General features: G+C 35.8%; 3 protein-coding genes across 5 annotated transcripts; 2 read left to right on the top strand and 1 right to left on the bottom strand.

The window, feature by feature from the left end:
- Positions 2,529-3,928, top strand: LOC109125575. Its single transcript, XM_019227466.1, has 2 exons — positions 2,529-2,860; positions 3,709-3,928. Exons 1-2 carry the CDS (start codon positions 2,693-2,695, stop codon positions 3,754-3,756), a joined length of 216 nt encoding a protein of 71 aa, XP_019083011.1. The 5' UTR covers positions 2,529-2,692; the 3' UTR covers positions 3,757-3,928.
- LOC104700314 (calcium-dependent protein kinase 24) lies at positions 4,683-7,235 on the top strand. 2 transcript variants are annotated; one of them, XM_010415817.2, is made up of 7 exons: positions 4,683-4,939; positions 5,036-5,163; positions 5,263-5,527; positions 5,624-5,747; positions 5,839-6,135; positions 6,213-6,328; positions 6,407-7,235. In XM_010415817.2, the coding sequence occupies exons 1-7, from the start codon at positions 4,886-4,888 to the stop codon at positions 7,073-7,075; spliced, it is 1,653 nt and encodes a 550-aa protein (XP_010414119.1). In that variant the 5' UTR covers positions 4,683-4,885; the 3' UTR covers positions 7,076-7,235. The 2 variants fall into 2 exon arrangements, with proteins under 2 accessions (XP_010414119.1, XP_010414118.1); XM_010415816.2 differs by having other exon boundaries at positions 4,683-5,163; positions 6,407-7,233.
- LOC104700313 (probable E3 ubiquitin-protein ligase ARI7) lies at positions 7,412-12,337 on the bottom strand. Of its 2 annotated transcripts, none has more exons than XM_010415814.2 (15): positions 11,873-12,337; positions 10,992-11,116; positions 10,691-10,796; positions 10,508-10,598; positions 10,089-10,261; positions 9,622-9,726; positions 9,443-9,531; positions 9,225-9,332; positions 9,017-9,119; positions 8,832-8,921; positions 8,701-8,748; positions 8,520-8,591; positions 8,333-8,432; positions 8,135-8,261; positions 7,412-7,976 (listed from the first exon to the last, which is right to left on the bottom strand). In XM_010415814.2, exons 1-15 carry the CDS (start codon positions 12,041-12,043, stop codon positions 7,784-7,786), a joined length of 1,701 nt encoding a protein of 566 aa, XP_010414116.1. In that variant the 5' UTR covers positions 12,044-12,337; the 3' UTR covers positions 7,412-7,783. The 2 variants fall into 2 exon arrangements, with proteins under 2 accessions (XP_010414116.1, XP_010414117.1); XM_010415815.2 differs by having other exon boundaries at positions 9,029-9,119; positions 11,873-12,335.

Raw genomic sequence — 12,582 nt, 5'->3', positions numbered from 1 at the left:
ACATCTCATCTTCATAAACTGTTTACCAGATTCATCGATCTTTTCACGCCTTGGTTGAGGGGAAACACCTGCAGATTTGGTCCTCTTTGTGTCTTTTGTTGTTTTAACATCTGGAAGAGCCTTTTTCCCCTGAGGCAGCCTCATGTGTTCGTAGTTACCTCCAGTTGATTTCGATCGAGGAAGAAGTTGTTTCGGATCATTCGTTGTGTTCTTCTTTTTCCTAATGGAGAATGTTGATGTAACCCTCTTCACAAAACCTTTAGATCCATCTTTCCCACCACCTGTAGAAGTAGAAGCCATATATATATGATTGCAGTTTTCAGTTTTCTGCTCCTTCAATCTTCAGAAAACCAAAAAATACAAAACAAGAACAATTCACAACATAATAAACAACATTTTGCGTGTGATTAGAGATTAAACCAGAAACGGTAAATACACAGGACAACTTCTTGTCAATCTCTGAATAAGAAAGCTAGAAAATGTCAACGACTTGATAACTGATTATATGAAATTTAAAAAATCTTTTAACATTCTTGATTTTTTTTGTTGTTGATGTAATACAAATGATGTATCCATTAAAAAATCAATAAAGAAAACTCTGACACACCAAGCACTAAGTATGTTTTTTTATTATAATTATGTTCTGAGCATTAGAGAAAGAGTCAACAAATAATTAAGCTTCTCGAACTCAAATTGAAATACCGATCAGGTCCTAGAAGAATCTGTAAATTAGATTGCTTATGTTAATAACCAAGACTAGCTTAGTGGAAATTTTTTACAAGAATAACTTTCGAGATATGCAATAACAATGGCAAGTGGAAAAATTTTGACAACGAAAGAAAGAAAAAATTAGAAGAACCTTTTGAGATTGAACGGCGAAATATATCCATTAAACAAGTGTGAGAATTGGGATTTGAATCGACGAGACGCGAATCTAGAAGTCGGACACTTTGGCGCCGATCCTGCATTAAGATAATTCATTTATGCGCAGTAATGTTTTCTTTTTTTTTCTAATACCATATTCTTAAATAGTAATTTAAAATACATACTTAGAAAAAAATCTGGTCATCTTTAATAATGCATTTATGTGAAAAATCGTATGATGTAGTTTTAGAAGGGTGTATTCAATTTGACATTTTAAAAAATTTGTGTAAAATTTACAAATACTATGTTATTCAATAATAGATTTTAAAAAGTCTATTAAAAATCAACGGTTATTGAACTGATAATTTAAAAATCTATTTTAAAATTCATTGTTCTTCAAAACAGTTTTGTGGATTTAGATTTTAATGACTTTTTAGGAATTCCGGATGATTTTAGAGGATTTGTTTAGTTAAAAATACATATATCCAAATTTCATAGTTTTATGTGGGATTTTAAAGAATTTTACAATAAATCTTATCAATTTCCCTAAATCTATCAAAATTTCAAATTTTCTGAATCCCATAAAATCCTCCAAAATCATGGTTTAGTATAATTTTCAACCTAAGGCAGGAGATGTATTCAACTAGACATTTTAAGTTATTTGTATAAAATTTACAAATTCTATGTTATTCAATCATAGATTTTAAAAAGTCTATTAAAATCCATTGTTATTGAACTGATGATTTAAAAGTTTACTTTAAAATCCACTGTTATTCAAAACAGTTTGTGGATTTTGGATTTTAATAAATTGTAGGGATTCTGGAGGATTTGAGAGGATTTGTTTAGTTAAAAATACAGAAATCCAAATCTCATGGTTTTAGGTGCGATTTGCAAGAATTTTAACATAAATCATATAAACTTCACTAAAATCTATCAAAATTCCAAATTTCCTAAATCTCATAAAATCTTCCAAAATCATGGTTTTAATATATAGCTATTCTAGAATGATTTATCATGTAAAGAATTAGGGATGTTAAAATGGGTAAACTCACCCCATTTAAGTACAAACACATTTAAATTTGAAACCATTTGGCGGAAAAACTCGTTTTTGTGATTTTAGCGGAAAAACTCAGGTTTTCAGTTTTGGTGGAAAACTACAGTTTTGAGAAAAAACAACATTTTTGAGAAAAACAAAATTTTTGAGAAAAACAACATTTTTGGTATTTGGTGGATAAACATAACGGAATACAATGCAAAAAAAACTAATCCAAATGGTTATAAGTGAAAGAAAAACTACTTGATAAAACTCTCAATCTGATCTTCGACTTCAACCATTAATAAGGAGATTAGAAAGACGTCAAAAATCAAAACAATCTATAAAAAGAAAATAAATTGAACATATAATCCTTTTCCCAAAAATTGCTACAAAAGTGTATAAAATTGTTAGACCCTCAAATAGAATCAGAGAAAATTTTTAAAAATTGTTAGACAAACTTTTAACAAATATTATTTATTCATCTAAAATTGTTAAACCCTACTAAAGCTAAAATCTTCAACAAATCACTCGTATATGTAATCTTGGGCCCTTTTGTTAATGGGCCTTGAGCTTAAAGTCCATTTAAAATATCTGGTTTATTGCACCAAAAAATGATAAAATTAAAATAACCGGTTAAGAAATCCTAAGCTACACAACAATCACCACCACCACCACAGTCGCGACGGAGTTAAACACCATTTGAAGAAGAAGAAGAAGACGATCGGAGAAGAGAAGAGAGAGAGAGAGAGAGAGAGAGAGAGAGAAAGGGTCAAAAGCGTCGAGAAATCGAAGATGGGAGGAGGTATGGAAACGAACAAGAACAAGTTCATCGAGGATTGGGGATCCGCTAGAGAGAACCTCGAGCACAATTTCCGTTGGACCCGTCGCAACTTCGCTCTCATCGGAATCTTCGGCATCGCTCTCCCTATCATTGTATACAAGGGGATCGTCAAAGACTTCGTGAGTTCAAATCTCTCCCTATCTAATTCTCAGATTCGATTTGTTTCCTCCCGAAGTTAGATTTCTGTTTTTGTGCCCTAATTTTTTGTTTTTTCATGTATCGTATGGATTTGGATACGTATAATACAAATTTGAATTGGGTTCTTTTCCAGTTTGATTCAGGTGTTGAATTCGTTGTAGATACATTTGAATTAAGATGTTCTTATCTTGAAATTAGATTCGGGCAATGCGCATTTCACCTTCATATTAGTAGTAGTATCCTTAGATGATGGTTAGATTTAGATTTTCTAACTGAGGAAAGCCTCTGATTTGGAGTTAGGACTGAAAATGATTTTGAGTTTTTGTTTGTGTTTCATCCTTGGTATTACTTCTTATTAAGCGTTTTACTTTTTCACTTGGGTCTTCTTCTGTTTAATTTACTGGTTGCCAAAGTAGTTTGGTTTAACTGCTATGAAGATATGTGTTCAAATGATTATCCTCAAGTCTTTATGTGTTTTAGCTAGTAAAAATGGGTTCTTTGGCTGTAATAATGGTTTTCTATTATTCGAGAGTTTGAGTCTCAGCTGATTTGGTTATGAGAATTTTTATATGGTGGACTTTAAAGCGTTTTCGAACTTGTTGCTACAATCCTTGAGGATTCTTCTTTTAGATTGGCTTTTGAACTCTTGAGTCCTTGTGTATAGATTCGTGCAAGGGCTATGTTTATGTGATAGAAATTTTCGATGACGATGAAGATGGAATATAATTTCATTATGTTGTTTCCCACAAAATTGAGTGATATATAGTGTTCTTCTGCATCACAACACTAAGGGGTCAAGCTAACGTACTCGAAACTCGATATTTGACAGCATATGCAAGATGAGGATGCAGGCAGACCCCACAGGAAGTTCCTCTGAGGTTGTTTGCAAGAAGACTCTCTGCAATAAGTCTCAGCAATGCGAAATTCCAAGACGAGGGTGCTTTTGGTTTACAGTTTAATCAACATCTCAAGGATATAATTTCTTTTTTGGACAAGTTTGTTAATGACTACACTTGTTTGCAAATAATAAAACTCGAGTTTTCCCTTTAGCAAGGTCCCAAACAAAATAAGTGGTTATTCTGAAAGCTACGCTTTGAACTTGGATATGAGTCATAAGAAGTAAAGTCTGATTGCTAGTTGAAACTTGTGAGATCACATACTTTACGTAGAACTTGAAAGAAAATATACTCCCTCACTGTGAAACCATGTCTTTATCACTTAAGTAATCAATTTTGGTGACAGATCCAAACAAGTGTCTGAAAATATATATAATCCGCATTGTGTAACAGTCGGTCTTGCACCACAAGTTGAGAAGTCGTAGCCCAAAAGATTTGTCCCTCCCTACCATGCGACATGAATGATAGAAAATTTTGTCAGACCTTAACATTCCATGCCTTCGGCCTCTTCATATTGCGGATGCTTGAAAAAGAAACTCAAACCATTTGTATCGTTTGGTGAGTCCCGGCTTGGTCAATGTAGGATTCACCAGTTCAAGTATGCAAACTCATTCAAACATAAGAGATAAGAAGAAAATGGCGGGAGGAGAAAACAGAAAGAAGGGCAACAAAGTTAACGGAATTTAAACGAACAGAACAGAACAGACTAGCATAATAACCAAAAATAGAAAGATTTCTCCAATCCATCCAATATTTTTCTTTTGTTCATACCTCTCAATCTCCTCTCCTTTCTTTTAGGACTTTCCTTTCCCTCTTTCTTCAAACTTACGCAACAAATAAACAAATATAGAAAACGAAATACAAAGAGATTAGAAGAAGAGAGAAGCCCCTCCCTCCCCCAAAAAAAACCCAAAAAAACAAAAAAAAAAAAAGAACAAGAGAAAGAAGAAGTCGAGCACAAAAGAGCTTCTCTCTTCCTTCCCATGGGGTGCATTTGAATAAACTTCCTCCTTGAAATCGCTTGATTGATTTGTAACTAAAATCAATCGATCGATCGAAACCTGTTAGGATATTATTCCAAAATATAACCCAAAAAGAGAAATAAATCCCATGGGAAGCTGTGTTTCGTCGCCATTGAAAGGCTCTCCTTTTGGAAAGAGACCGGTAAGAAGGCGACAAAGTAGTAATAGCAGAACATCATCATCCTCTGTTCCTCATTTCGATTGCTCAACTAATCTTTCCCGGAGATTGATTTTCCAGCCACCAAGCCGCGTTCTTCCCGAGCCTATTGGAGATGGAATCCACCTCAAGTATGAATTGGGTAAAGAACTTGGCCGTGGTGAATTCGGTGTCACTCATGAATGTATCGAGATCACTACCCGAGAAAGGTCATTAATATTTCTCTTTTTCTTGATTTTCTTGAATATTTGATTCTTTTTTTTGCCTTTTCTTCTAGGGTTTGATAATTTGTGTAACTTGGGATGCAGGTTTGCGTGTAAGAGGATATCGAAGGAGAAGCTAAGGACGGAGATCGATGTGGAGGATGTGAGGAGAGAGGTTGAGATCATGAGTTGTTTACCTAAACATCCTAATATTGTTAGCTTTAAGGAAGCTTTTGAGGACAAAGACGCCGTTTACCTTGTCATGGAGATTTGTGAAGGAGGAGAACTTTTTGACCGCATTGTCTCTAGAGGGCATTACACCGAACGTGCCGCTGCAAATGTTGCTAAAACCATTCTTGAAGTTGTCAAGGTTAAAAAAAACAAATTTGAAATTTCCTTTTTTTTTTGTGTCTCGGTTTTTTAGTCTTCTTGTTTGGTGCTTATAATGTTTGTTGCATTTGTGAAGGTGTGCCATGAACATGGAGTGATTCATCGAGATCTTAAACCCGAGAACTTCCTTTTTTCTAATGGAACTGAGTCTGCACAACTTAAAGCTATTGATTTTGGTCTCTCCATTTTCTTCAAGCCTGGTACTAGTTAATCACATCCTTATAATAGCTTCTTGAATCTTGGATTGTCATTTTCTTGAAAAAATTGGTTTAACTCAAATGAATATTGCAGCCCAGCCGTTCAATGAGATTGTGGGAAGTCCTTACTACATGGCTCCAGAGGTTTTGAGACGAAACTACGGTCCTGAGGTCGATGTTTGGAGTGCCGGTGTTATACTCTATATCTTGCTTTGTGGTGTTCCTCCCTTTTGGGCAGAAACCGAGGAAGGTATCGCGCATGCTATTGTGAGAGGGAACATCGATTTCGAGAGAGACCCCTGGCCAAAAGTCTCACATGAGGCCAAGGAACTCGTTAAGAACATGCTTGATGCTAATCCTTACAGCCGACTCACAGTTCAAGAAGTACTTGGTAACTTAATAACAACGTTTCATTATCTGACAAATAATTAAACGACATCAGTTGACCTAAAAATCTATGTTTTACAGAACATCCATGGATCCGGAACGCAGAGAGAGCACCAAATGTGAATCTTGGAGATAACGTGAGGACCAAGATTCAACAGTTCTTGTTGATTAATAGGTTCAAGAAGAAAGTCCTCAGGGTATATATAAGTTTCTTGATTTTACCAAAATTTTATGAGTTTCTATAAGACTTGTTACTGATACGTAAGTTGTATCAGATTGTAGCGGACAATCTACCAAACGAGGAGATAGCTGCGATAGTACAGATGTTTCAAGCAATGGACACTGATAAGAATGGTCACTTGACTTTTGAGGAGCTAAAAGATGGGCTGAAGAAGATTGGACAAGTTGTTCCCGATGGAGATGTGAAGATGCTAATGGATGCAGCGGACACAGATGGAAATGGGATGTTGAGCTGTGAGGAGTTTGTGACACTGTCAATACATTTGAAGAGAATGGGATGTGATGAGCATTTGCAGCAAGCATTCAAGTATTTTGACAAGAACAACAACGGATCTATCGAGCTAGATGAGCTCAAGGAAACTCTTTATGATGATAAGCTAGGCAACAGTAGCGACCAGTGGATCAAAGATATCTTCTTTGACGTCGACCTCAACAAGGATGGACGGATAAGCTTTGATGAGTTTAAGGCGATGATGAAATCAGGGACGGACTGGAAGATGGCGTCGAGGCAGTACTCGAGGGCGTTGTTGAATGCCCTTAGCATCAAAATGTTCAAACAAGATTTTGGGGACAATGGTCCTAAATCACATTCCATGGAGTTCCCTATAGCAAGGAAGAAGGCTAAGCTACTTGATGCTCCCAAGAACAAATCAATGGAGCTTCGGATCTCCAAAACCTATAAACCTTCAGGTCTAAGAAACTAGAAAAGAGAATAAATTAATAAGAAAAAAAATCTCTTTTGATTCTCTTTTATGTGTTTGTTTTTTGGTGCTACAAGCGAAAATACAAGTGATTTAATGGGCTTAAAGTTGTGGTGTTTATCCTTTTTTTTTTCTCTTCTTAAAAGTCGTTGAACACATCAGAAGATAAGAAAAAGAAAAATACAGAGCATTAGAAATATTTATCTAATTTATCAAGTTGTAGTGGCATTAACAATTATGTCACATGTAGGTGTAAATTTTTTCCAAGCTGTGCACAAGTAGAGAAACTCTAGTCTCAAATTTTAAACACCAAAACTAAACACTTTCTTGAGATAAAACTTGAATTTAATATTACAAACTTAAAATTGTCAGGTAAAAGCCAAACACAAAGCAAGTACCATTTGCTCTTTTTTTTTTCTTTCAAACCCAGACACATGAGGTCACTGGATTTTGGTTTTACAGAGATTACCATAGCCGCAGCCGGCAACAGAAGTCTTGTTACAATGTGTGTAGTAGAGACAACAATCACATGCATATTCTTTTACACTATACATAAGTAGTAAACTTATCACAAACCCTACAATCCAGACCTGCACAAACACATAAGTGGAAGAATATCCACTATGTGCGTGCAGTTTGGGCTGTTCTTTGATCGTGTGCATACGACCAATTCAGGGTTTTGTACCTTGGCGAGGACATGAGAAACATAATTTATAAGTTGTCATCTGGGTTTCTACTGGATCCACCAGTTCTGGAACTTCCTTTGCCTTTACCTCTTGTTTTGCTACTGCAACCTGTTGATTTAGAGTTTGTTGATTTGCTGCTGCAAGCCGCATGTGAGTCTACATCAGCAAGACCGTTCTCCAGAGCTTTCACCAAATTCTCAAAGTAGTTTTTCGTCACGCTGTAAGAATACAAAAATATAGAGGCACGGGTTTAGCTTTACGTCATTTAGCTAGGGTTTGGCCACAAATTATATTCATAGATCTTTCTAAAAGCCTGAAGCACTTTCTTCTTCTCTGTCAAACATCAGGTTAAATGTATGAAGACAAAAACGCTTACCTGGTCAATCCAGCTAGTTTTGTCCGGTAATCATTGAAATCTTTTGATGGGCCTTCCGCATTGAGAAACTGACCCAAGTCCTTCTCTACACATTGATGGAGCCGCTCCAAACCTGACTCAGCTTCCCCTGAACAATAGAAGAAATTTAAGCTGCTTCTGAAGAAGAAAATGACACACAATTAAACGGAGGGTTCTGACCTTGCAAATACTCGAAAAATTGTCGTTTGGCATGTTCATGATCAGGTAGGTAGTATCCATATGCATATGTCCATTTCAAGACTCGCCTACATTCGATGATCTGCAGCAGAAAATCACATAAGAAGCTGTTTAGAAAAATGTTATGGAAAAGTCTCACTTTATTATTTAAACACTTTGATCTACTAACCTGAAGCCAAGCTTCTAAAATGAATTTGAGCTGAGATTCTGGTGTGCACTGTCTATCACTAAGCTTCTCAAGCTGGCAGAATTGAAATGAGTCAATATAAATAACATAGTATGAGAAACAGTACAGGAGAAAGTTATATCTTTCAAATATATACTGATATAAAGAACTTAACAAGTCTTACATTCTGCGTCTGCGCTTGATGCAGATCCGCCATAGCCTTTTGCCTCGACTGCAAAATCACCCAAGACAAAGAATTCAATAATGAAGATCAAGAAACCTCCTTAGCCATAAGAAGTGTAGCATTGCGTATACCGTTTGATTGCTTGCCCAGCGTTCATAATAATGTGTGTATCTCTCTAGCGAATTTTTGGCCATCTCTCTCCTCCTTTCAGTCTCATCATACTAACAGGCAACGATGAACCCATATCAATATTCAGTAACATTAGCACAAATTACTAATTACTAATTAGAAATACCACCAAAGATCAAATAAGTACCCGAGCTCTTACCTGTCCTTCTTGCTTGGCCACCTCATAACGGTTACAAGCATAAAAACCACCTGTTCTTTCCCCATGATCCATCCATGCACCAAGACAAAGCCTATAGGTGTAAATATATAACACCGTTGTTAGCATTGAACATACAACATTGCATAGATACAGTTTCAACCAAACTACGAAGTTAGAAATGGGATTCAAACATTACCAACAAAATTCATATTTACAAGGCGGTGTACATGTCATGTGCATACAGCCCTGATTCTTTTCAATTGGCCGCTTACATCTCGGACAGGGTTTTGAATTGGCAAGTATCCTGAGCATAAGGAGGCAGACATAGATACTCAGAGGTGGTAAGATATATGTCTATAAAAGCCAAAGATCAGGAACACGAATTAAAAAGAAAGACATAGATAGAGTGGATACCAATTCATATTTTCAGATTCAGCGCTGTTCTTTAATATCCATTTTGAGACTGTGCTACAATCTACAGGTCGGTGAGCCTCTTCAGTGCACTACATTTCAGATTTACCACAGCACTATTGATCAACCAAAAATAATAATTAGGAGAAATAAAATCAGTGGGCTTTAACTCAAGAACTTACATTCCAGCAAAAGCTAAACGAGCACAAGCAGGAAACATCATAATTTCCAGACCCTGCAGCAAAATCAATCGCAAAATCGCATCCCGGGGCAGGACACCACTTCATCTGAATCAAATAACCAAAGCAGTAGCAACACAAGGATTAGAAACATCGCATCATAAGAATAAATCTGGAGCGAGACTATATTTTGCTACTTTGCTCAATAGAAAAACATTGTAGGTGGTTTGAGTATACAAAAAACAATTATGTAATCATGAAAAAAACAGGATCTTCTAACAACGCTAGTAACATGCTACAAAAATAGAGATGACAAAAACTTCAGGATGAACAAAAAGAACCCAATACTCCTCAGTCGGGAAATAGTGTCAATCATAGAACATATAAGAAAGAGAGTGAAACATTTCAAGTAAGAATGAAGCTACATTAATACCAGTCTGTGTGATCTAAATTTTTTAGGGAGCGTTTACCTTTCTGTTGTCTTCAATATAAGACCTAAGAAAATATCTATTGTACTTCTCCTTGTCTTCTTCAGACGCTAATTTGTCAACCATATCATGACCAACAGCAGCAAGACAAGATGGGTCAGGACATCTTAGCATCAAACATCCTGGGCCATCATTAATCGTTGTACTGATATAACCTGCAAGAGTGTACACCGTAAAACGTAAGTCCACTCACCAAATATTGGAAAAAGAAAATTGTAGTAGAGAGTGGGGCACAAAAGTTGGTTTCAGAAAACTCAATTACCTAGTTATAACTATATCCAATTAACTAAATCTAACCTCAGATAAATACAAGTGAAAACGAAGCGGTTCCCATTCTTGAAAGAACTAATGATATAAGAGTCTTGAGGATGCTAATGACAGAAAAGAAAAACACAACTGACCTGTCCAGCATGTAGTGCAGAAAGGATGGCCACAAGAAACTGAAGCGATTTTCTCAGGAGGGTGTGAATCGAAACAGATTCCACATGTAAGCTAGACACAACATCACGTGTTATTGAGACATGAATTGTCAGACAGGAAACATGTAAAACCACTTCAGATTATACAAATGTCAAAGAACATACTTCACTGTCATTAGTTGGCAGAACAACAGGGCTCTCCAATATGCCAACAGTCTTCCGAACTCTCTCTTCGTCTGCAAACCATTCATCATGAACTCTACCCACACTCCTGAAATGGGATGGTTCTCATTGCATCAGAAAGCTAGAATAATCACACATATACATTATAGAAAAGCTACAGAGACCATTTGATATTATCACCCAAGACAAACTGAGATAAAAAAGGAACCAGATATATACAAATAAAAAAAATTAAGAAACACATAGGTGTTAGTATCAAAGAGTAAATAAAAAAGGCGTTTACCAATGAAAGTGACGAAGTAGAATACTCGCTTCGACCTCAGTTATCGAGAGGACAACGGAAACTCGTTCAATGTTATCCATCTGGTGCCTGCGAATATCTTCTTCCCTCAGAACACAAAAGTTTTTCTGGAAAGAAGTAACATTAATGTTATAATGAGTCAATGTTCACAGAAAAGCAAAAGTAGACATGGAACTAAAACAGCAGAGAGAGAGAGAGAAAAGCTATATCCAAGGAGTGAAATAAACAATTTACCGAAGCAACTAGGAACACAACATTAAGCGTGTGTAACGGTTATCAGCAACAAACTATAATAACGGTTTCCTCTTACAACTAACAATTGCAGTTATGCTCTTACCAAGTATAGTGGAAGTAATGGGAACGGAAACACAAAGAGATTACCAAGGAGCTTGGAAGCAGGGTAAATAAGAAAATAAAAAAATCTCCTTAAACCAACTAAAATCACAGCATTTCCCGTAAATTTCAATACTTTTTCACATAATCTCCCATTGATTCACCAAAAACTCATCAATATCAATACGATTCCATCGACAAAACTAAGTTTCTTTTATCAGCCCTTCTATGGCTCAGAAGAGAATGCATGACATGAAAAATGCAAAGGTCTAACACTAGAAACTATCATTTGATTAGCTAAACACTACCCCATTAACAAATAAGAAGTAAATGATAAACACAAACAATCTCAAACCCACAACAAAGCCCATACAGCTATCGAGTAAAATCTCAATTAGACTCTTTAACTCCCAAATAAAAAATTGAAAATTTAATCATAAAAAAGCTCCGAAATTTCAACATTTGCCAACAAGACAAAAGTCATAAAAACATGCACAAGTTCTAAAAGCAATTAGCTTCAAGAACCCTACCTGAGAGCGATGCGAGGCGATCATAGCAGAATCATCAGCGTCTTCCTCAACAAACCCGTAATCGGGTTCACCATCATCACTATCGTTATAATCATCAGTTCCACCGCTGTAGAAATCATCCTCACCAGACTCCATATCGTGGGCATCGAGCATATCTTCTTCAGAATCCATGATCAGCAAAAAAAAAAAAAAACCCCGAGATTTACAGGAAATAGACGAAACCCCTCTTCCTACAAATCTAGGGTTCTGTCGGAAACCCCAATCGCTGGTGGGAAGTAATGAAAGGGGGAAGAAGCAAAATTGATGAGAATGAATAAAAATTAGGACTAAAGTATCCAACTTTATTTTGCGGTCTGATGGAGAGAAGAAGAGGAATCTTCTAAAGAGACTGGATCGGTTGGGTTTACGATTACTGGAATAGAGTGTAGACTTATATCTCTTCTACACATTTATTTATTTATATTTACATTTCATTAAAAAAGGTCATCCAAAAAAATCTAACTTGTCTCTCAACAAATGGAAACGATTTGGGAGATTTTTTTCTTTTCTTTATTTCTTGGAGAAAATTATCAATTTTCTAAATATATAGGGAAAGAGTTTTATATCAAACATCTAAACTGAAATTGTAAAAAAAAAAAATTATAACTTTACATGTTGGTGAAAGAATAGTAGAATACCAAAAAAAAAAAAAAAAAAAAAAAAAAAAAAAA

The sequence above is a fragment of the Camelina sativa genome, chromosome 7 (genome assembly GCF_000633955.1).
Source record: "Camelina sativa cultivar DH55 chromosome 7, Cs, whole genome shotgun sequence".
In the NCBI taxonomy this organism is placed as follows: Eukaryota; Viridiplantae; Streptophyta; class Magnoliopsida; order Brassicales; family Brassicaceae; genus Camelina; species Camelina sativa.
The sequence above is the reverse complement of the archived record's forward strand: the minus strand, read 5'-3'. Positions and strand labels throughout refer to the sequence as shown.

Coding starts and splice junctions, on each gene's coding strand:
- LOC109125575 (XM_019227466.1), top strand. CDS start 2,693: ATGGGAGGAGGTATGGAAACGAACAAGAACAAGTTCATCGAGGATTGG. Junction 2,861..3,708: donor AGGGGATCGTCAAAGACTTC/GTGAGTTCAAAT, acceptor GATATTTGACAG/CATATGCAAGATGAGGATGC.
- LOC104700314 (XM_010415816.2), top strand. CDS start 4,886: ATGGGAAGCTGTGTTTCGTCGCCATTGAAAGGCTCTCCTTTTGGAAAG. Junction 5,528..5,623: donor CCATTCTTGAAGTTGTCAAG/GTTAAAAAAAAC, acceptor GCATTTGTGAAG/GTGTGCCATGAACATGGAGT. Junction 6,136..6,212: donor CACAGTTCAAGAAGTACTTG/GTAACTTAATAA, acceptor TATGTTTTACAG/AACATCCATGGATCCGGAAC.
- LOC104700313 (XM_010415814.2), bottom strand. CDS start 12,043: ATGGATTCTGAAGAAGATATGCTCGATGCCCACGATATGGAGTCTGGT. Junction 10,599..10,690: donor TGCCAACTAATGACAGTGAA/GTATGTTCTTTG, acceptor TGTTGTGTCTAG/CTTACATGTGGAATCTGTTT. Junction 9,120..9,224: donor TGTAAATATGAATTTTGTTG/GTAATGTTTGAA, acceptor TTACACCTATAG/GCTTTGTCTTGGTGCATGGA.